The 22,032-nt window shown below is 42.0% G+C and overlaps 1 protein-coding gene across 1 annotated transcript in view; it reads left to right on the forward strand.

The window, feature by feature from the left end:
• Positions 1 to 22,032, forward strand: part of nbas (NBAS subunit of NRZ tethering complex) — a 145,421-nt gene that overhangs the window by 103,345 nt on the left and 20,044 nt on the right. Inside the window, exons 48-49 of the mRNA XM_062411298.1 lie at positions 3,715 to 3,804; positions 4,637 to 4,820. Of these exons, the coding sequence (XP_062267282.1) occupies positions 3,715 to 3,804; positions 4,637 to 4,820 (274 nt within the window). The remainder of the gene's footprint in view (positions 1 to 3,714; positions 3,805 to 4,636; positions 4,821 to 22,032) is intronic.

Genomic DNA, 22,032 nt, shown 5'->3' on the forward strand with positions numbered 1-22,032 from the left:
TCATCAAGTCCCAATACACATGTGCAATACTCTTCCGCACTGATTATATTTAAAATGCAATTTCCTCAAGAACATTTCAAAACACTGATCTTGTTCATGCTCAATGTCACAGAGGAGCTTGGCTGCAACATAGAGATGGAAAAGGACTTGGTTTCACTTTCTGGGAGCTGTCATGTCACTCATCTTTATAGAGACTATATGGGCTTCACACTCTGTGGGCCCTGGCTGTGGATCAGGAGGCAATTAGTTTAGCTCAGCATTTAACACTGGAGCCAGGGGGAGACAGTCCTGGCTCTGTCCACAGGAAACCTACTGACACCTTTAAAGCCCAGTAATCCACACAAAAATTGGACTGTCTCCAAAAACTCAATGAGTTTATGCATCAGTCGAGAAGCAAGGCAACTTGCATCTAGTGAGTTGACTCACTGCAGTGTTCTTTAACTGGCTCAAAGTGTCTCAGGGTGTCAACCTGTGAAAAAAACAGGTCTTAAAACTGGTTGTGATGGAAGTAGAGACAGGTGATGGGAGTGGAGGGCAGCACAATGCAGGGCAGCCTCACTCGTTTTCTGTTGACTGCTCTAATACTCTGAGCCCCGGTGTCTGTGCTGTCAACATCCCGGCAGCAGACACTGTGCCGTCTGCAAGAATTTCACATCCAAGCTTTGAGCAAGATGCCGACTTAAAAAAAGAGCTGCAAAAAACTGGATGCTTTTACACTCCTGACAATGAGTTAAAACATCAAATCATGTGTTTCTATAGGGCCACACTACATATGTAGGATAGTAGATAATACATTTTTCTATTTGTAGATATTGTGTAATGAAGAAAGAAAACACACGAGTAAGTATTTATATGAGAGAAACAAAAAGATGGCCCAACAAACCTTGGGCGATCAATTTATAAACTGAAGATGGATCCACACAACTCTTGGTCCAGGAGTCAGAAAGCTTTAAATTCTGAACATGCCTCTGCAGCGAGTGTTCACTTTTGTAGATATCGTGGTTTTTTTCGCAGGCTTTTAAATCATTGATGATATTGTGCAGTGCTTGGCTTTCTATAAGCCACGAGGTGTTCGGAGATCATTTTTATTAATAACGGAATTGAAAAACGAACGCTGATGGGGGTTAAGGTGCAATATACTACCACAGATACTACCCACATGTGCAAACATAACAAAGTTACATTTAAATCCCCTTTTTACTCATTTTATCCTCTTTCACATTCATTGTGCCTTGTCGAAGAACATTAGCATCTGTGTGAGGCCCTTCCATACCTTCCTGCTTGGGGATTGTTCATGAAACATTCATTTTTAAAGCAAGTCATGTAAATAGAGGTATCTATATTCAACTCAAAATCAGCCACAGCGATGTATATTCTAAAATATTTAAAGGCCACCTGAGCTCACCACCTACTTCCTGATCTCTGTCGGTCTGAAAATCTTAAAATATACTGTACTGTGCCAGTGTGCGGTCCACTTTCACTCGGCATGTTTGTGGGAAAAACACTGTCAAAACAAGTGCCTGAAATGTTGAATAGAATATACAGTAGTTGCCTGTGGGAGTCGCGCTCACAGCTTTTTATTGGTGTCTTCCTGCTCCCTGCCTTCAAAAAGAGCAGAAAGAAGATTCACCCCTGACGTGTTTGCAGAGCTGTGCGGTTTTAGGGGACATGGGAAAATGTTCTCAGCCAAAAAACGTGATATTTTGATTGTTGATTGTTTTTGTTATAGCATACACTTAAAAAAAAAAACTGAAATGGAAAGCTCATGTTCATAGGAATCATTTGTGCTAATGCTAGTGACGGAACAATAAGCAAGGTTTTGCTGAAATTGTCACATATCATCGGGACATCTGATTGGCTTGATAAACGAGCGGAATCGCCTTGATCATATTTCTGCCTCATTTCCTGCTGCTTTAAGGCAGCTCAATGGTGCACGGTGCAGATACTGAAGGTGGCGCACACACATACACACACACACACACACACACACAAAATCTTCCTCTTTCTCCGATTCATTATCTTCTTATAATTAATGCAGCCTGATACAGCTGTTCGCTTGCAGATCTCTCTTGGCGCCCACACACACAAACACACACACACGCACACACAGACACACACACACACACGCACACACACACACACACACACACACACACACACACACACACACACACACACACACACACACACACACACAAACACACACACACACACACAGCCTCATGTATTCACTGTAGTTCTTTCCCTTGGAAATGTCACTCAGTGTTCTTGCATATAAATATCCCTTTATGCATTCAGGTATGACTGTGTAACACGCACATGTGTGTGTGTGTGTGTGTATGTGCGTGTCGGTCTGTTTTTGCTTGGCTTTCTCGAAGCCTTGTGTTTGGCAGGCAGGAATGAGCTGCACTTGTTTCGCCTCTATCTCGTAGCGTTCAGTCTGCTGCAGCAGGAAAGCCTGAGCCTCACACTTATGGCCGTCTTTTGTACCTGTCATAACTATTCTGTGGTTATCGGTCTTTGAAGAGGAAATGCAAATGGTAAAGTTCAATGAGGAAAATGCTGTGTCATCTTTCTATTTGTATGTTTTGTGCATATATACGAAACATGTATATGTGTGTGCATGTGTTTATTTATATACGTATGAATGAAGCTGCAAGGGCACGTGTTCAGGTTTGCAAGCCCAGCAGCAAAGTGGACTTTAGTCAAGGGAAATCAGCCTCCCCCCCCCCCCCTTTCTGTCGTGAAAAATGGCCCTGCTCTTGCAACATGTAGTACACACACACACAGACACACACACACACTCACTCAGACAAACAAACCGCAGCAGCTCCCATAGTCACACCAGTAAATGCAATAATGACGTTTCAGACATATCACACTTTATTTCTTTTAGCTCATTAAACTTGTCTCATTTTCCAAGACCTCCTTTATCAACATTAAATTATGACCTTTTCTGTTCATTTTCATCAACCTGCTCACACAGCCTGCGAGCCTGTAATGGAGACAGGTATAAATGTGTTTCTTATTTATGTGCTTTGTATTTCCATGGCTTCAATAATATTAATTTCACAGTGATTTTTTTCCCAAGTATTAAATTTTTCGTAGTTAAGAAAAATGTCATATTCATGTCTACTTCTTTCATTTAGCTTTTTTCTCTTTTTTTCTCATTAATTACTATGTAGCCTATGCTTTATTAAAAAGGCTTCTCTTACTCTTACTTGCTAAATATATATAAATATATATATATAAATATATATATATATATATATATATATAACTGAAGAAAGATCCAACTAAGATTAGTTTAGACAGGAGCTAATGTTTAGATATAATTGTCCAATAGAATAGTTGCACATATAATCAAGCCATATAAGTCTTTATGATTATTATGGACAGTTCAAATGTGATGGATGGAGACTAAGACATGAATTAGTGCACTTGGTTTATTGCAAATGTTAGAGTTGAGATTCATCAAGTCTGGATAATAAATTCCTCTCCTCTAGACATCATCTGCCTCATGTAACTTAATTCCTCCAGCTCAGTAGATTTCCACCACACTGCCAAACCCGATTTCAGACTAACTCCCTGAGAAGGAGGCTTTCCTCATTATTTGTCTTCCCCTAAGTTCCCTCGACATTGTGGTTATTTGAAAATCGTATCGTAATTAGCATATTATATAAGATGATCGTATGGATGCCGTTTGTTTTTCAGTGGAGACCCAGATGCCCTGACAAATTACTCACAGCCCCTCAGGGTCCTGGAGGCCATGGTAACCACTGTGCACAACAATGTCCAGAGTGGGTAGGTATCTACACACACACACACACACACACACTGGCATACACACTGCGAACACGCTCAGTGTACTTGCAGAAACTTACTCCTAGTGACATTTATTGCTTCCCTTAAACTCAATCTAACCCCAACCCAAGCATGTGTGCATGGAATGAGTATTAGTGTTTAAGTCGTGCATAAATCCCACCTCCCACTTTTCAGCTCTAATCACATGCCAGTGTAATGTCTGTTTGTTAGCTGAGTCAACAACCGGCACCTGCCAACCTGTTTGTTTTTTGGAGACGACACAGCATCTGTTCCTGTTCTTTGAGACCATTGGCCAAACAAATCAAACAACAGCAATGGAACTGTGACAGACCCTCTAATTGTCTGCCTTAACTGTAGTCAAGCACAAAGCGATGGCATCAAAGCTCCTTTCCTTGATGTGTGGATCAGGGTTGGAACTTTTTAAGTCCGGAAAATGTCACAAAATCAATGGGGAAATAAAATCCCATTGCAGTTTTCTGAAGCTCAAGGTAACATAGTTTTGTTATCTAGTCCAATAAACAACCAGAAGTGCAAAAATAAATCACAAAACACAAAGAGAAGCAGCAAATCATCATATTTGTGAAGCTGGACACAGTCATTATTTTCTATTTTAGTTGGTTTTGATTGAGTTTCCGTTGGAGTTTGAAATTTGAAATTCTTTGAGACAATTATTGCATTCTCAAAGGTTTAGAAATAGGGTTTTTGAGAAACACCCCTTTTTAGAATGACCCCTTCGCCTTGCCTCTCTATCGCTGTCTCCCTCTCTCCCTCTCCCCCTCACCTCACATATCCCTCTCACCCTCTCCCTCAGTGACAGCACGGTGACCTCAGACGACCTCCTGGCTTGGCTGCGTCCGTTCTGCGGGGACTCCTCGCTCCCCGTGCGGCCTCGGATTGATGTGCTCCAGATCCTGGAGAGCAACTTCAGCCTGCGAGACAGCGATGTCCGTCTTCTCCTGCTCTACAGGACGCAGGCTGTTCTCAAAGACAGAGAGGTAACGTGCACAGTCGCTCATGCACATGCAGCTATGAGTCATCAGGCCCCCACCTGAGAAACAACTTTTATTCCATGCTCTTCCAAACACCTGTACTTGATCTGAATGAGGCTCCAGATGTCTGGAATTCTTCTGTTTCCTCTCTTTTCTCGTAACATCAAATGCCAGGTCAGACATATTGAGAGGGTACTACATAGGTGTTTCTCACAGAATGACATCCTATCTGTGGCAGCAGCTGCCAGCTCACATACTCAGGTTGGTGAGGGGTTGATTATTCTGATTGGCCAATGACCATGAACGCAGCATGCTCAAAACCTGACAGTTGAACAGATAGGGCTGGTGTTGCTCAGACCTGCCTTCCCCAGCAGGAAATAGCAGCTAAAGCGTAAACTACCAGTTTTTATATCCAGGTTCTGCCTGTTTACTGAAGACAATAACCACTTCATGTACTTTTTGACAGTCCACTGATCCAGTGATGCGGTGGGATTTTTCCCGGTGGTCCCGATGGCCTGTCTGACTATGATAGACATGTGTGATGTCAATGTGAGACATCTACGCACAGGTCTATGATGAAGCATTGCTGAAGAACACATTAGAGATCTATTATGGGTTTGGGAGGAGAAAATAGCAGATGCCAAGAGGGTGGTTAAATTACTCACTCACCGAAAGAAGAAACAAGCGAATGTTGACATATACACTCCCATTATGCAACAATATGGACTTTGGGCTATCAGAAAGGTTGTTGTTCTCCTGAAGGGATAAGAACGATATGCGTAAATATCATTTTAAAATAGCTTGACTGCAAATTTGAACTGAGAGCTGAGATCATGATTGGGTTTTGTTTGTTTTGCCACATTTAATTCAGCACTCCCTTCAGATCTTCATTAAAAGTAACTATTATTTTCTCATGAAATTATTCACCCGTGCCTTTTCATGTATTTATTCGTCTCAGTTTTGAAAGACGCAAACAAATGTGCCATTTTGGAAAGTCTAGGGCTTGATTCTCTCATTGGATCAGTTGATTAACTGGTCCAACCAAATTCTCATTGGCTGGACATTTGCAGATGTTACATTCATAAGGAGAAAAGCACAGCATCATTAGAATTCCAGGATTAATCCATTTCGTCGGGTAGTGGAGGAGACAGTCTACCTGGAAAATGGCCCTTGAAAGGAAAACATTTCCCCAACACTGATCTAGAGATAAAGAGCAGATTTTGCACCCAAAGATTGGCTCAATTTCCGTTAAAGATTTGACTTGTTTGATTATAGGTAGAAAAATATAAAGTAGGCATCTAAAATACTAATTATCTATAAATGTATGTGTTATATTGAAAAAGTCTAGTGATGAGATATATCTCCAGTTAAACCTGCATAATACTTTATACCATAAACCAATAAACCATAATAGTGAAAGGAAAACAGATTAATATTTGTCTACTGTATTATATGATTTTATTGCACAAAAAGATTTGTATAGAATAAAAAAGCAACATAATAAAAGATTCAGCAGTAAAGGAGGTTATTCCTAACTTAGAGTGTCTTGGCAAAGAAGATCCGGCCTCTTTATGTCGTCCTAATGGAGATAAATGTATTGGCTCATTTGTTTGTTTTTGCACATCACATACCGTCACATATAATATTATAAAGATCCCTTTATAATCTTTTAGGAGTGTGTACTGTAGGCCAAGCACAGTGTCGAGCACACAGTATGTCTGCATGTGTGTGCACAGTATTTGTGTGTGTTGCTCTGCCTGCTCTGTCCTCCCTCCCTGGTGTAACTTACCATCGAGTGGCTAGTCATTAAGTTTCCTGAGTGACTAATTAATGGCCCGAGCTGGTTAATTAATGTGTAAATGTATGCGCACAGCCGTGAGCCATTGTCAGTGCAGGTAGACAGGTGTGTGGGCTTGGACTCTTTAACTAATTGGGTGCACTCCCGACATTTGGCAGGATCTGACTAAAACGCACGCACACTCACGCACACTCACACACAAGGGGCAGGCGAACACATGCGCTCTTAAGGGAGCGCCTACCCAGGGGATCAGTTAATTAATCTTATAAAAGGTGTAAGAGCAGGACTTGTTTCAGATGAAGAGCCACTTTCTCTCGTCTCTCCCTTAGGCGACCAAGAGGCCTTTACGTGTGTGAACAGGGTTTTTGTTGCGAAGTGTCTCAATTAAGTTTGATTAATCCATTTTTTTTTAGTTTCAAAGATTTTCCATATCCACATCTGTACTGACACACAAATCCAAAGCCATGCACAAACACATTTACATTTGCCCACTCAATTATTTATTACATTTTGCCTCCTAATTGGACCGACACTTCATCGTTTCCACTGGCTGTCGCCCGGCTGCAAGCTGTGGTGCAGAAGTCATGTTTGCTAGGCTGGTGCCTCCCATAAGCAGCATGTTGGTGCCCCAAAGCCATGCAGGAGACTGAGTAGTGCCCCTCTGTGACCACATCATGTCGGCTTATACCCAGAAAGAGGGCAGGAGGAAGAGGAGGAGGTATTGTTCCCCTTCTGTCCCACTGGTCCCTCAGCAAATCAGCCCAGCTCCCTTCTAACAGTGTCCCACAGGCCATCCGAGAGACACACTCACTAACTCACATTTACACAAAACCACTGTATCCATCTTTCCGCTGCACACTCAGCCCTCCGGTTCCGTGCACACAAACACGCGCGCATGCACACAGACTATCTGCTGCGATTTCCATGACAACGGTGCTGTCAATCCATGGTGTGTGTGTGAAACGTATGTCGGTAGAATGTTTAAGCCGGAGTTTCTCTCATCTTTGCGTTACCGCCACAGTCTGTTTGCTGTTCTGACAAAAGTCATCTGATTAGCGCTGTTCACACTAATGCTGACTCACACACAAACACTCAGCTGTGCACACATTCCCAGCGTTTAGATGCATACAGACATACCTGGACATAATTACTGTGTGCATGTTTTAATTCAGGAAACAGACGTAACTGCATAACGAGGTTGAAGAAAATCTGTTTGATTTAAAAAAGCTAATCTCCTGATCTCCTTATCCGTCCGTTTCTCTTTCTGTACATCTTCTGATGTGCAAAGGGCTTAACTCCACCTTTCCACTTCTCTCTATCCTCAATGTGTACGGCACTGAAAGGCCATTGATGGAAAGATGAAAGCTTGGCTTACTTCACTTACTTCACATAGCTCCCCGAATTATTATTTTATTTATTTTTTAAATTGAAACCCAAAGAAAGAAAACTAGCACTTCAAAAGTTTGGTGGAAAGAGTAATTTCAGGAATGAACACGAGACAAAAAAAACTGTAGTTCATTGATCAACGGAGAGAATATTACACAGGATGACACTACAGGCTTTTTAGTTGATCGTGTCATTTTTCAGGATCAGAATCGCTGTCATTTGTCCCTACAAATCGGCTTGGTTAATTGTCACTGATGAATCGCAGACATTTTGCTGGACTTGCATTATATTCCATATTATTTATCTTCTCTTGATATCAGGCAAAAGATTGACGATTTACCTAAAACACAACACTGGAATTGAAAGTAATTAGGTTGATCCTCTGTAGAAAGCACTCCATTAATACAGCCAAGCTTTTTCAGGGAATTATAGTAAAAGCCCAGATACAAATAATAAAGGCATGGCTGTCGTGCTGTGATTGTGCTGATAGAGCTGTATCTGAATTCATCTGCTCTGCCGATGTGGCCTGACGTGACCGCTGTCCCTCTGGAAGAGGGAGCAGCACAGAAGGATAATTATGATATCTTTTCCCGTATAAAGGGATTTGTTTTGTTTGTGATATGACTTGATCTCCTCTAAGCTTGCAACGCACTTTGCTTGGGCTCACCCGCTATGGCTCTAGTTGGTACAAAGTACTGGCTTCCTTTAGTTTGAATAGATTTAAAAATGTTAGCACGCACTTCTGAGGCCTCAAACGGCCTCGCTCTTGGATCCCTCACTGATTCATTGACCTGGTGTGTGCCCTCTCTGCCACTGAGATCTTCAGAGCCCTGCTGGTTACTTTCCTGTCACAGTTGGTGATAAAGGGGGGCCGGGCATTCGCTCTAAGGCCCCCATAACATTATAGAATTCTCTACAAGACGTTAGCCTATTTTAAATCTCACCTTACCGTTTTTTCTATTCCTATTTTTCTCTCATTGTTTTTACTTCCTCTGTCCTTTATTTCTTTTCACGAAGAACACTGGAAAGTTGTTAACAAACACACTGACTGTGCCGTACGTGTAAAGGTTCCCAGCTGATACAGAGAAGTGGAGATCATTGACACATAGATCAGATCAGTTTGGCTGTGGTTGTAAATAAAACGTTCAACGAGCCAACGAGAGAGAACGCTGCCATATAAACATAAACAGCTGTTTGTATGGCGCTCATCCCCTACTCCCAAAGGGAGAGAGCGCTCAGCACGTAGGGTAGAAATAATAATTACAACTAAAACCTACATATGAGTGTGAATCGGTTAGTAAAACATGATATCATCTGTCTTTGTTCTAATCAGAAGAATGTTGTGAGATCTCTAGTACTCACTGTGGATTTGTTTTTAATACATTTAAGCTCAGACTCAACTCACGTTTGTGCCTCCGCTCAAAAACTTATAAAGAAATGGTTCAACATTTTTGGAAATACCAATATGTGCTTTCATGCCAAGATTGAGATGAGAAGATTGATATCACACATGTCTCTACATTCAATTTAGTTTTGCTTATCTTAGCTTAGTTTAGCTTAGCTTAGCATAGATTAGCACATAATTGGAAGCAGGAGGACATTTCTTACCTTGCTCTGTCCAGTGGTACAAGCTTCACAAACAAACATCTACAACTAATTAATTGACGTGATACATCTGATTTGTATACCCTGTTTTCTATGTTAATCAATCATCATCAATTAGAGCCACATTAGGTGTTCCCTGTTGTTATTCTAAGATACACTAAGATGCCTGCAGAAGCTTCCAATTCACCGGACAAACACTAGAGTGGTAACTGTATTCTCCTCTAACTCTCAACAAGGAATCATAATGATATCATTCAAAATGGCAGACTATGCCTTTAATGTTGAACTAAATGACCTTTAGCTGCTGTTATATCTTTGTCTGAGAGATTGCAGCTCATTCAGCATCCACTGGATGTTAATAATCCGCTGAATTTGTATTTGTTGTCTGTTCTGGCTTGCTGCTGTTTTCTGATGAGCTGCCAGCATGCTCTCTGATCTCCGACCACAGGGGCCTGCAGCCTGAAATAAAGTCAAGCCACCTTATTTAGAATAAAGAACAGTTTCTCTTCCATCCATTAGCCCACATAGGGCAAGAACAGAACTAATTCCCCGCCAGATTTGTATTCCGGGCACAGTGTCTGTGGTTTTCACAACTGATTTACCTCAAAGATTATTGGCACTAAAGCTTTCTCTTTGTTTCCCCGTCTCCTGATAACCAGGTTGTGTTCGTGTTTCAGGTTGCTTTTGAATTCCTACAGATCGGATTCACTCGCTGTGCAATCCTCCATCCTCCATCCTTGCCACATTGGCACTTTGATACTATGTGAAGAAATCCTCTGATCCTCATAACTTCTCAGGATTTGAAACTTCTCTTCACATTGACAGTCTAAGCCCTCCTCTTCCTCACTACATGCCTGGATCTGCATGTTTCTGTCTGAACTAAAAACTGTGAATAAAGATGGACGACCAGTGTCCACTTCCTCGCATTATTCCAGAAACAAAGCCAAAATATCACAGATACAGATGCTGCCAAGTTTTGCACATTTGTGTACTGGGTCAGTAGTGATCGGGGGTTCAGCAAGGTGCCGCGGATACACAAGTCAATCCCAGCTGTCAATCATTCTCCCTGTTTGTATCAGCATCAAATAACTAACTAACCAGAATGACAAACATTTTTGTGAATTAGTTTTGTCCAATTTGGCTTCAATTTCACTTCACAATCTCCCCCGTGCAGCCTCTGGGACTGAATAACGGCGCAAGATAGCAGCACCCATGTCTGAGAAATTTTGGCTTCAGTTTTGCACAGCGGGAGGAAGTGCTGATGCTTATTTACAGCCCGTAGTCCATACGTCCTCATCCATATACAGTGACATTTTTGTTTTATACACCCGCCCAGACGAACGCATGCATTCCAGCTTGGCAGCCTGTGTGAGGAGCAGATGAATGCTATAGTGATGGATGCTGTTCAGCTCAGCGGTGTCCAGACTGGGTCAGGCCGGGCCATGTCAGTGGAAAGGCCACTGCATGATTCACAGTCGCTGCCTCACGCACACGCAAACACACACACACACACACACACACACACACACACACACACACACACACACACACACACACACCAAACACACTCCCAGTGAATCAGAAGGAAACACGCAGAGTGAATATCAGAGAGAGATAAAGATGGATCAGAGACATACAGCGGGAGAAAGATTCAGAGACGACGATCCCTCAGCACACTAGATGCCTAAAAGAGGACGCATTAATGAGCCTAATTGAAATGCTGACATTTAGGTGTTGTGTGTTGAGGGGAGGGGGGTGGACGTTTGATACCGGAGGAGAGGAACAAAGGGTTTGAGAGGTGAGGCCAGGGATGGATTTTGTGACTTCATTTTGGCCGATTAGTCATAACAGCAGGGCGTCCAAATGTCACCACTGTCAAGATTGGACGGTCTGTTTTGTCGCTGTGTATGTCTGCACGTGTATATTGGGAGTTTGGCCTTTATGTCACTTATGACAACATACTTAGCGTTTTCTTTTTTTACTCATTTCACAGACAGTGAGGTGGGATCTGAAAGCAAATGTGTGTTTAGGTTGTGGGTATAGCTACTTATACTGCGTGGCGGTGTCCATACATGTGGGCCAGTGTGATGCCCTCTTTGCCGTGGCCTTGATTTTTTACAGTGTGAAGATGATTGTACTTTGTTTAATCCCATGACAGTGCTAGCATTATTGCCCCCAACCACACTAGCCCACACGGTAAAGGGAGGTGAGCCCGGCCTCTGCGTCAAGGTCTTCACGCCCGTGTGCACTCTGAATGTTGCCGAGCAAAGGCGAAGGTTGCGGGGGGGGGGGGGGGAACCCCCTCACGTGCACGAGAAGTCATCATGCAAGCTCATCAGGGGTGATCGCTGACTCATGCTACAAGCCCCTTTCCGCCTGTCAATGTCACAGATCATTTGCCGCGGTGTTTTCGGTTTCGCCGCCGGGCTGTTTGGCCTTGCAGCACCCCATCTATCTAATATGGATGAACTGAGCTGAGCAGAGCAGACCACGCTGTGTACTATGGTTGCACTCTGCGAGCTTCCCCTTCTGCATCTCCAGACCCCGACATGTTAACCCCGACCAAGCCTGCTTTGTCTTGTGGCAAGTCTTCATTTGTCTTGTTTTTCATTTCATCTCTTCCTCAGCTGTTTTTATTTCTCCACCACTTAAATGATGATTAAGTCAAATTAGATCTTCAGTTTGTAGATATTAACTTTAAACAAAAACATTCCATTTATTTATATTTATTTGTGCTGCCCTTTTTTTCTGATTAAAGGTGATACTTGTTTCTCACGGACGCATTTCTATGTAAAATCACCATGCAGTATTCATTTCGAGACCCCTATCAGATTTACTATTAGGAACGCCTACTCAGCCTTTTCTCACGCTTCTCAGTAATCATAATATCAACACTCACCAACACATAATGACTAATGCTTTTCTGACAGTAGGGATAATTTGCATATAGCAGGGAGAGGTGAGATCAGACCACAAATGTTCACTGGAGACAAATCCGAATTCATTTTAGGAGCAGCTGTGGCTCAGAAGGAAGAGGGGATCATCCAGTAAAGGTCGTAGTTCAATCTTAGTCTTCCTCATTCCGCATGCCCAGGTATCCTTGGGCAGGATACTGAGCCTCAAATTGCCCCTACCGGCTGTACCGGCAGTGTATGAGTGATGTATGATTGAGAAGGAATGCGTGTGTGACTGTGTGTGTGTCTATTTCAAAATGTGTCCTCTACTTAGCACCTCTTTCCTAATTCCTGTCTCCACCCTTGTTTCTTTTTCTGCAGAAAGATAGGACAGTGATTTATGCACCAATTACATTCCACCGTTTCTGGACACTAGGGCGAAGCTGCATTCACAGAAGCAGACCTCTCTTAAAGAAATATGGTGTATGCATTGGCAGCCCTCATGGTTATTTTAATAGTTCAAGGGAATCATATTTCCAGTTTTAAGTTTTCATGACTGGAATGTATTTTTGCAAGCTTTTATTTTCCGCGTGTCCCTCCCTGCCTGCGTACATCTCCGCTCCTGTCCCACCGCCGCATCACCTACTGCACCAGCTGTATATTTAAATATTAAGGCTGCCGTTTGAAGTATGCAAAACCATAGTGGCATGATAAGCCGCAGCCGTGACACATATCCAAGAGAGACGGGAAGAAAACAAGACGAGTCGCACAGATGGATGCTGCACTTTTCTGTAGTAACTGCAGTATTTGTTTGATATGACAGAATTATAAACAGAAACACAAGTGGGAGTGTTGTTGCCTGACAGAACAATGTGTTGTCATTAGGCCCCTGTGGTGCACACACACACACACACACACACACATACATATTCTCACATCACATATTTTCCAGATGACAAAGTTGAAAAGGAGTTGAAAACTGGAGGAGAACTTCAGGAGGAGCCACACGAGGGATTGTAGAGAAAAAAAGAAATGACAGAGCTTTTCCAGAGGTGCAGGCCAGGTGGGGAGAAGGAGCTGTACGGAGAAGCAGAGGAAGATTTGTCTGATGAAAGTGAATGAGGCTGCACTGGAGGGGAGAGGGTTATACAAGAAGAGTGAGAGTGAGCAGAGTCTCTTTCCAAGTAGATAAATAATAAATGGGATGGGGTTCAGGAATCTTATGGCCACACTCTAATGCAACAGGTCAGGGGTCACAGCCGAGATAGTCAAGCCCCAAGCAATAATTCCACTTGTTTTGTCAGCTTTCATCTCTCCCCGCTCTGCTCCTGTGCGAGAAAACCCCAATTTACTCTCCATTTTTTAACTCGGTGCCAGACAAGAAGAGAGCAACACTTCATCCACTCGGTGGGATCTCTGATGATTCTGCAAAAAAAAAAAGAAACACGCCAGAGAGTAGACAGTGCGCTAGAATAAACAAGACAAGATGGAATGTGGAGGGTGAGACGGACGAGAGGAAGAATAAGGAGAAAAGAACCTGAGGGCAGTTGAAGCAATGGGAGTGGGCAGCTCGGAGGAGGAGGAGGAGGAGGAGGAGAAGGGAGAAAGGTGATAAAATGGGAGATGGATGAAGTTCTTTGTTTCTCTCTAGGTCCAAGTACAGCTTTCATCTTAACTGAGAGGATTTAGCCTGATGTGTGCCTCCGGGATTAAACATCCTCTCCCCACTTGATCTGAATTCATGTTTGAACAGGAAGTTCAGGCCACTAAAACCACTATTTCGCCAACCACGTAAATCGGAGGAGAAATCGGGTCGGCCCAGATTTTCAGGTAGAGTGAGGGGGTACCGAGCCTTTCTTCTCCAGGACTTCCAGAGAATGTCGAGCTTTTGAAATGGCGAATGCGAAACTATGGGAGTACGAGTTCAGAATAGACAGGTCGTCATTTTCTCCTCCAGACTTATTTCTTCTCCTTTTATTTTATATCACTCCAAAGCAGGTAGAGCAGGTTGTCGCACCACGCCAGTCTCCATCCTGTTTGCTTTTCATTTGCGGCTCCTTCCTCATCCGACCACGTCGGAGAGGTGACGTGAGGTGGTGGGTCGTTCCCTGCTGGAGCGGGAATCTCAATAATATCCTGTAGTGTGTGATGCGCCATTGTTTCCTAATCTGGTAGTGTGTGCATGCTTGAGTTGATAGAGAAGAATATACTGCAAAGATTCCCCTCTAGTGCGTGATGCCACCTGATTTCAGACCAGCTCAGGATTAAAAAACTCATGTCTACTGAGCCCCAGTTAAAGTCTTTTCTGAAATGTGTACACATGGGATTTTTATGAGTCAGCGCACACGCAGCACTTTATTCCATGTCGTCCTTTCTACTTGGCCTTCCTCACACCTCCCTCATCAGCTCCTTTACGCATGCATGATTAAGGAGAGGTCAGAGTGTTGGTTAAAAATTGTTTTAAAAATTAAAATTGCAGTAAGGGGTGCTACTGCATGTGCTTAAAATGCATGTGTGGCATCACGTCAAAGCAGATTTGTGTCAGCGTGGTTTGTGTCAGCGTGGTTTCAACGTACAAGCTCCTAACCTCCATCTCCCCTCTCTGTCGTGCCACTCCCCTGCTTTGTTGTGTTTGTCTTCTGAGTTGCCTCCGTCTCTTATCTTCTTATGCACAAACTCTGCTTCCTCTCTTGAGGCGTGTAGCGTTGTGTATACTCAGGTGTCATGTCATACAATGTGGATCTACCCAAGAGTGCAAAGAGAGAGAGAGAGAAACGAGACAACAAATACGGGGGGGGAGGTTACAGGAGCTGCATTTGTTTGCCATTACACTCATCTTGTCGTATCACACTCTGCATGCAAAGAGTATGTGTGTGTGTGTGATAGTATGTGTGTTTGTTTGTTCTCCACAGCCGTGTGTGTCTTTATCCTTGCGCTTATGTTTCCCCCCCCTGCATGTTTTATGTGTTTCACTTTCAAGTTGTAATAAACTCCCTCACCCCTCAACAAGCCCCGAGGCTCTGCCCTTTCGGTGTTTCTTCTCGCTGCTCTCATTTTGTCCGAAACCTGCACTCTCTTATCATCGCCCGCTCACAGCATCGCTCATTCTCTCCGCCGCTCTCCCCCGGCCTCGCTCTCCCCCGTGTGAAGTTTGCGACCTCTGCAACTTTATTCCGCCTGTCGCTGGGGACTTTAGCCGGAGCGGGTCGATGAATATTGATGAGCTCGTTCAGCACCCGCTCGGTAAAGGCCAGACACGGAGCACTCTCCGGATCCCACAGCTCTAGTGGCATTCCCAGTTTGATAAACTGCCATGCCCACCCGCATCCTGTGTTCTCCCCCTCATCCTCCCCCTCTCCCCTCCCTCCCTCCCTCCCTCTCAGGTCAAGGACTGCGGTAATTGCTAAGTCACAGAGAAGATTATTAGGCAGATTTGTTGATGGGAGCCAAAGTTCACTTGTGTTTGCCTAACAGCTCATAGAAATTCAGGGAGAAATGCCAGATCTTTGACTTCTCTCTCAAAGGCTAATAATCACATTACCTTGATGGGTGCCGTGTTGGCTGTCATGCAGATACTTATACTAAAGAGAGGGTTTCTCAAGATAAAACGATAAACTCTCAGTAAATTCTGACCAAATAAATTAACAATTCAATTATTAAATAGAAAATTTTACATTTCAAAAACATTTATCATTAGATTCTTTGTCATTGTGTCACCAGTTAACTATTACACTCAACAGGCTAATTTGTTTAAAAGTCATTTACTACTTAAACCTGGTCAAAATTACATAAAGTGAACACACAGCTATATATATATATATATTTACAATAAGAAGTCCCACCAAGCAATATAGTTCTTCAGCATTATTAAGCATGATTGTTGCTTAGCAACACACAGATGCAGCTGCACAAACACATTGGGGGGGCATATTTAAACATCGGGGTCATTATCAGCATTTATCTTGACAATGAAAATAATTGTGCAATTATGTAAGAAATGTTCAATTATGTTAGCATTCGTCTGGTTTGAATGTAAATGCAGCTAAATCTAAAAAAAAAAGTACATAGTTAAAAATACATTTTAAAGATGTATTTTTTTGACATTAAGTCATGGAGCAGTTTGAATAAAAATATATTACCTGCTCATTTCATATAAATAACATGTGTGTAAGTGTGTTGTGTGTCGTTTTGGGATTCCACTGAAATGAATGAACTAAACTTAACAAGTAGAATGCACCAAGCACAACTCAGATACTTTTACTTTTTATGTGGTGCGACATGTAAATAGGAAAAAGTATATTTTCTTTTTCTTTCAACATCTAACCACAGAGCTACTAGAATTTAGCAATTTTCTCGTGTGAACTTTATATTCCCCTTTTCCCTTCTATAAAGATTATCCAGAGGCAAAGTGCAGTATCTGCATATTTCAGGTATAATGTGAGGCCATATTTTTGGGTTGAAGCCTTAAAAGAGATGAAATGAAAACATTAAATCCTTCCTATCTACATAGCTTTAGAGCCTTAAAAAAAGAAAAATTGTTTCCAGCTTCACTGCCTCTGCAGGGACCGCTTCCCTGCAGGTGGGAGGAGGATTGGGTCCAGTATCCTTGTTCATAACCGGTCTCTGTCCAAATGTGAAAAAATGATTTCTATGACAGGGCCGACAGTCATAACATTTTAACATCAAGTCATATGCAACAAGTCATGACAGTCGTAATTGTAAAACCTCCGTAAAACAATTATTTGAACAAGGAGCTGGATGATGGCACTTTTAATTTAGATGATGAAGTTGACTCGGGAGCGATTTTGCATGTCAGGATATTTAACAAAATCTGAGCCATCTTCCATTTATCCTGTCGATCTGACAGGAAGGTGGAATGGACGGGGCCCGCCATCCCGATCGGCAGCGGTAATAAGATGTGACCAGTGAGTGGGGGGAGAGCTGTCAACGGCATCCATGATAGTAGCACTGATCATTAACTGTCTACCACAGTGTCAGGTACGCTGGTGATGATGTGTTTACCACATTCTTTAACGAGTCGGCCACAGGGTCGGCTCCTGTCAGCGGTGAACACGTGTTCCCCGGGTCTGCAGGTGTGTGGCGTCATGTTGCAGCTTCTGTGTTAATGGGACTTTTGTTGAGTTAATTCCGAGTTGTTCTGACCAAAGTGTGTGTTTGTGCATGTGCATGAAAGCGCCCAATTTTCCTTCTGAGAAAAGTGGTCATGTGTATCCTTTTCCATTACTTGGATGTTTCTTATCCATTCTTGGGATCTTCTTAAGTTATCAGTACTGGAAGCTTGATGGAAAATTCCCTTAGGCCTCTTTTAAATGTAGCTCTGACGCAGTTAATTTGTGTTTTGACTTTGCATGCAGGAGATACACTATAATGCCTTTTGTATGAAGTGAAGCCAATTGTCTGTATTTTTTTCATTGTCTTTCCAAGTTGCCTCAATACGTATGGCACCTCGGTTTCATCAAGTAATTTTGTCCCATGTAAGAAACATCAGAAACACGCCCACTTGCTCGCTGGGAATTCCACAAAAATGTTTCTTCTGTATTCTCTAGTGGGCTCACGCCGACATTTTACAAATATCCTTTACTCTAGTACATGTCTGGAAGTAGCTCATCATTTCACAGTTCGATAATTGGCCAGCACTTATGCACTAGCAGTCCTCTATGTTCTGTACATGATTATGGTAAATAGTACATACCGGTATATACACACATGTTTTCACTGGGTTGCCCACTAGCTAGCCTGTATTCTAGTGGTGCAATTCACTTGCAGTTCCAGTCACAGTGTGTAGTGTTTGGGCCGCGGCTGAGCTCTGACTCTGTGTACTCCTTTTGTCAAATGAACCTCTAATTAGAGCTATTGATGTCAAAGAAGTTCAAGTGGCAATTCTAAAAGTTTAGACAAAGAACGACTGAGTGCTCGACCGGCAGAGCTGATTGTTATGTCTCGTAAGTGCAGCGTTGTTCCTCAGACGTCCCCCCTGCTGATTGGGAGTGATTGAGCTGTTTGTCTTCCACGCCTCCAGACTCGAAACAACTCGGGTCCCTTTTTGTTTTTAATTCAGTGTGTTAGTTTAATTAATTAACAGCAAAGCATATGTACGATCTGTAAGCTCGGCTGATCAATCACTTTAATCTTCTGAGGTGGCTCTGATAGATTCTGACTGGAATCAATTAAGTCTCCAGATGACAATACAAACAACTCCCTCAAGTATTCAAGATATATATACTCAAACGTTTGCTGCTCGAATTACTCGCTGTCGGTTTCACTGAGGGTTTGTTGGCAGGGAACCATTTCAGTTACTTACAAATATTTGCGGAGACAGCGAGTTATTGGAGTTGGGCCAGATCTAGTATAAACAACAACTGTGACAAACCATTTACTCACCAAAGCACTTAGAATTTTTCAATGTGTCAGTCAAAGGTAAGTTTCAGTTATGGACACTAAGATCCTTTAATGCCCCTTCACAGCCTTTCAGAAAAATACTATTCTGAGGTCTCTTTGTTTAATGATTGAACAAACATATGAACAACCTCATCACATGCGCATTTGATCACATGAGCAACACATAAATGGTCAACAACGTGTGATTTAAATCTTGCTGAAAATATTTCAAGGAATCTCTCCAAGTAGAGATTAATGATTATCCACGAATGCTAAATATGAATGTGTGAAATTGTCTGATTTGAGGCAATAATGTCAAGCCATTCATATTAAATAAATTATTCAAACGAGTTCTTTCAAGATCCTTTTTAGTTACTTCCAAACATCAGATTATTTCTTTGTGGAAGATCCCTATAGTTACGCACAAACGTTAACTGATTATGTGTTATTGTTATGATACATGATAACAAGGAAGAAAACTGATTTGTGTTACGAGTCGGCCGTTGATATGTGGGGTTCATTTTAGATTGAAGTTAAATAAAAAACACATCCTGTCTTCTTTTTTTTTTTAGTGTCTTTAAAAGATTGACCTCTTCGCTTAATCTGTTTTGAATCTCAAATCATGTTTTCTTAACCAGCGCCAGAGGAGGCTTCTCATTACAAGTGGGATGGAATTATTTACACAGGCCACTAATTTACACATTGTGACTGACACTATAATTTTCTCGTTTAATATCTTGAGTGCATGATGCTATGAAGCCCCAGGGCACAGAACTACTTGTGCTTGAACAAAAATCACCAAGGGCAGGTTATACTTTTGTTTCTGTGTTTTGTATGTATCAGCCTTTAACTCTTCCATAATAGATCAAACTATATATACAGTATGTTTAAAATAAAATTGAAAACTCTTGCTGTCATTGACATTTAAAAAAGCATGTGTAGTATATTGCAAGCCATTTAACCTTTCTGTGAGGCTTGTTTGAATGCAGTACACAGGGACTTAGTTATGGCAAAGCAAAAACTAAGACTCTCACATATTTTAATTCACAGAGCATTCCCCAGTGCTCATTACAGACAGAGAGGCTTTTCAGCACCATGGACAGTGACCATTTAAAGACAAGCCACAGTGCTTTATGAGTTCTGAGAAACCAGTCGTATGTTGTCGGAATGTAGAAAAAAGCCAGTCAGTACGTTTTCACCAGTAATTACTATGTGCAGCTCTGTGAGGGCTTGACCTTCAACATTTATGTCTTTCAGGTTGGCGCTGACAATGAATGGAATCCCCAAAGAAAGTGCTGTAAAGCATGTGTTTTTTTATACCGAAGATAAGAGACACTAATGATTTGAGGTTTTTTTTTCGTTCTGTTTACCTTTAATTCATCTAGGTGCTTTTTGGCTGTTTTCTGGGCTGAAGTTTGAGTCAAAACTGACGTGACATTAATCAAAGTGACAAATTTAGCGAAAGGCTCATTACATGGCAGCTTGAAGCTTTTTATGCATGTTGGCACCGTGTCCCTTGCAATAAAAATGGTAATTTTTTAATTACAAATTTTTTTGGGGTTGCATAATTGGAAACGCACAGGACCCTCCATTATTGTAGGGTCTTATAGCATTTCACGGAATGCTGTGTATTTTTGTTTTACTCCAGCAATACTCGTTTTAAAACTTTTCTTTATTTTTTATTTGATAAATAGAGAGAAACAGTTCGTGCACTGACATCAAGCTGTTTTGGATTTGTCTCCTATGAATTTAATTATGAACAATCAAAAGTAATATAAGTCAAAGTAAATAAATGTCAGAAATGTCGCAAGCCCCCCGTGGATCATAAATCTGCATATGCTACCATCGAGCTGTTGTTGACAAACATGTTTATTGTCTATAGATAAAAATACCTCAAAGTTTGGTCTTCAAACCACTGGATATCCACATTCAATGTTTACTCTGTTAGAAGATTTATTTCATAGCAGGGCATCTGCAGTCACTGTGTGTGTGCGCGTGCGTGTGTGTGTGTGTGTGTGTGTGTGTGTGTGTGTGTGTGTGTGTCAAAAATTATCTACAGGGTTTTTACCTTTAAGTGTCACCTGTGCTTTGAAAGCAATTCATATTGAAAAGACCTCAGTCGAGCACTTTGATGTGAGAATATTTATTTAGTGAGGGAGTTTATTCCTTTAGGAAAGACAGCAACATGGAGGAAATTATTGAAGCTCTGTTATGTTGGCGATCGGTTGATTGTTTTTGAATGTGCACGCACACCGTCCTGTTTTTACGTTCCTTATCGTGTGTGTGTGTGTGTGTTTGTATGTTCCCCATTGTGTTTGTGTGTCCCTCTGACATAAGTAAAACATGTCTCATGCCAGTAACTCCCAGGAGGAATAGATGATTCCACTTTCATCTGTCTAGACGTCACTCCCAGTCTGGCACACACAAACCCACAGGTACAAAGATATAAGTACAGACACACACACACACACACTCACAGAGACACACACAATTTTACTTTATGGAAGGTAAAACCTCATATGATCTAGGTCCTGTCTACTGCAGCCTTTATACCTATATACGTCTCCATTTCTATCCTTTGGTGAAGTGTGCGTGTGTGCGTGTGTTTTCACCCACGTGCCTTGTGACAATTTCTGCTCGCCTGTTTATTTGCCCGGAAGCAGCTCCTATCTCTCTCTCTTTCACACATGTACCCACACACTCTCTTGTGCACTTCCTCTCTTTTCTCCCCCTCTGTTTTATTATCATATGCTGATAGCAGAGTGAGACCGCATTGCAGGTTTTAATCAGTCTTCGCTGATACGCTGTCACACTACACAAGCTTTTTCGGGCAAACTACAACACATGGTAATTGCTGTTCAACTTACAGAGATGTTATTGTGTCTCTATACGGCTTCATAAAACTTTGGATGTCATGATAATTTTAGTAAGACTTAATCAGTGGTAGAGTAAAACTTGTGTGTCTTGGTGCATTTGTGTGTTTGTGCGTAAATGTTTCTACAAAGATAAGGTCAGTGTTGACACTGTAAAAACACCTCAACTTTGTGGGGAAATACTGTATAGTGGGTGTGATAATCATTTTCAACAATTTCCTACCAGAGGAAATTAAAGAAGCCCTCCGAATTCTTTATCCGTG

This window comes from Platichthys flesus, chromosome 18 (assembly GCF_949316205.1).
Source record: "Platichthys flesus chromosome 18, fPlaFle2.1, whole genome shotgun sequence".
In the NCBI taxonomy this organism is placed as follows: Eukaryota; Metazoa; Chordata; class Actinopteri; order Pleuronectiformes; family Pleuronectidae; genus Platichthys; species Platichthys flesus.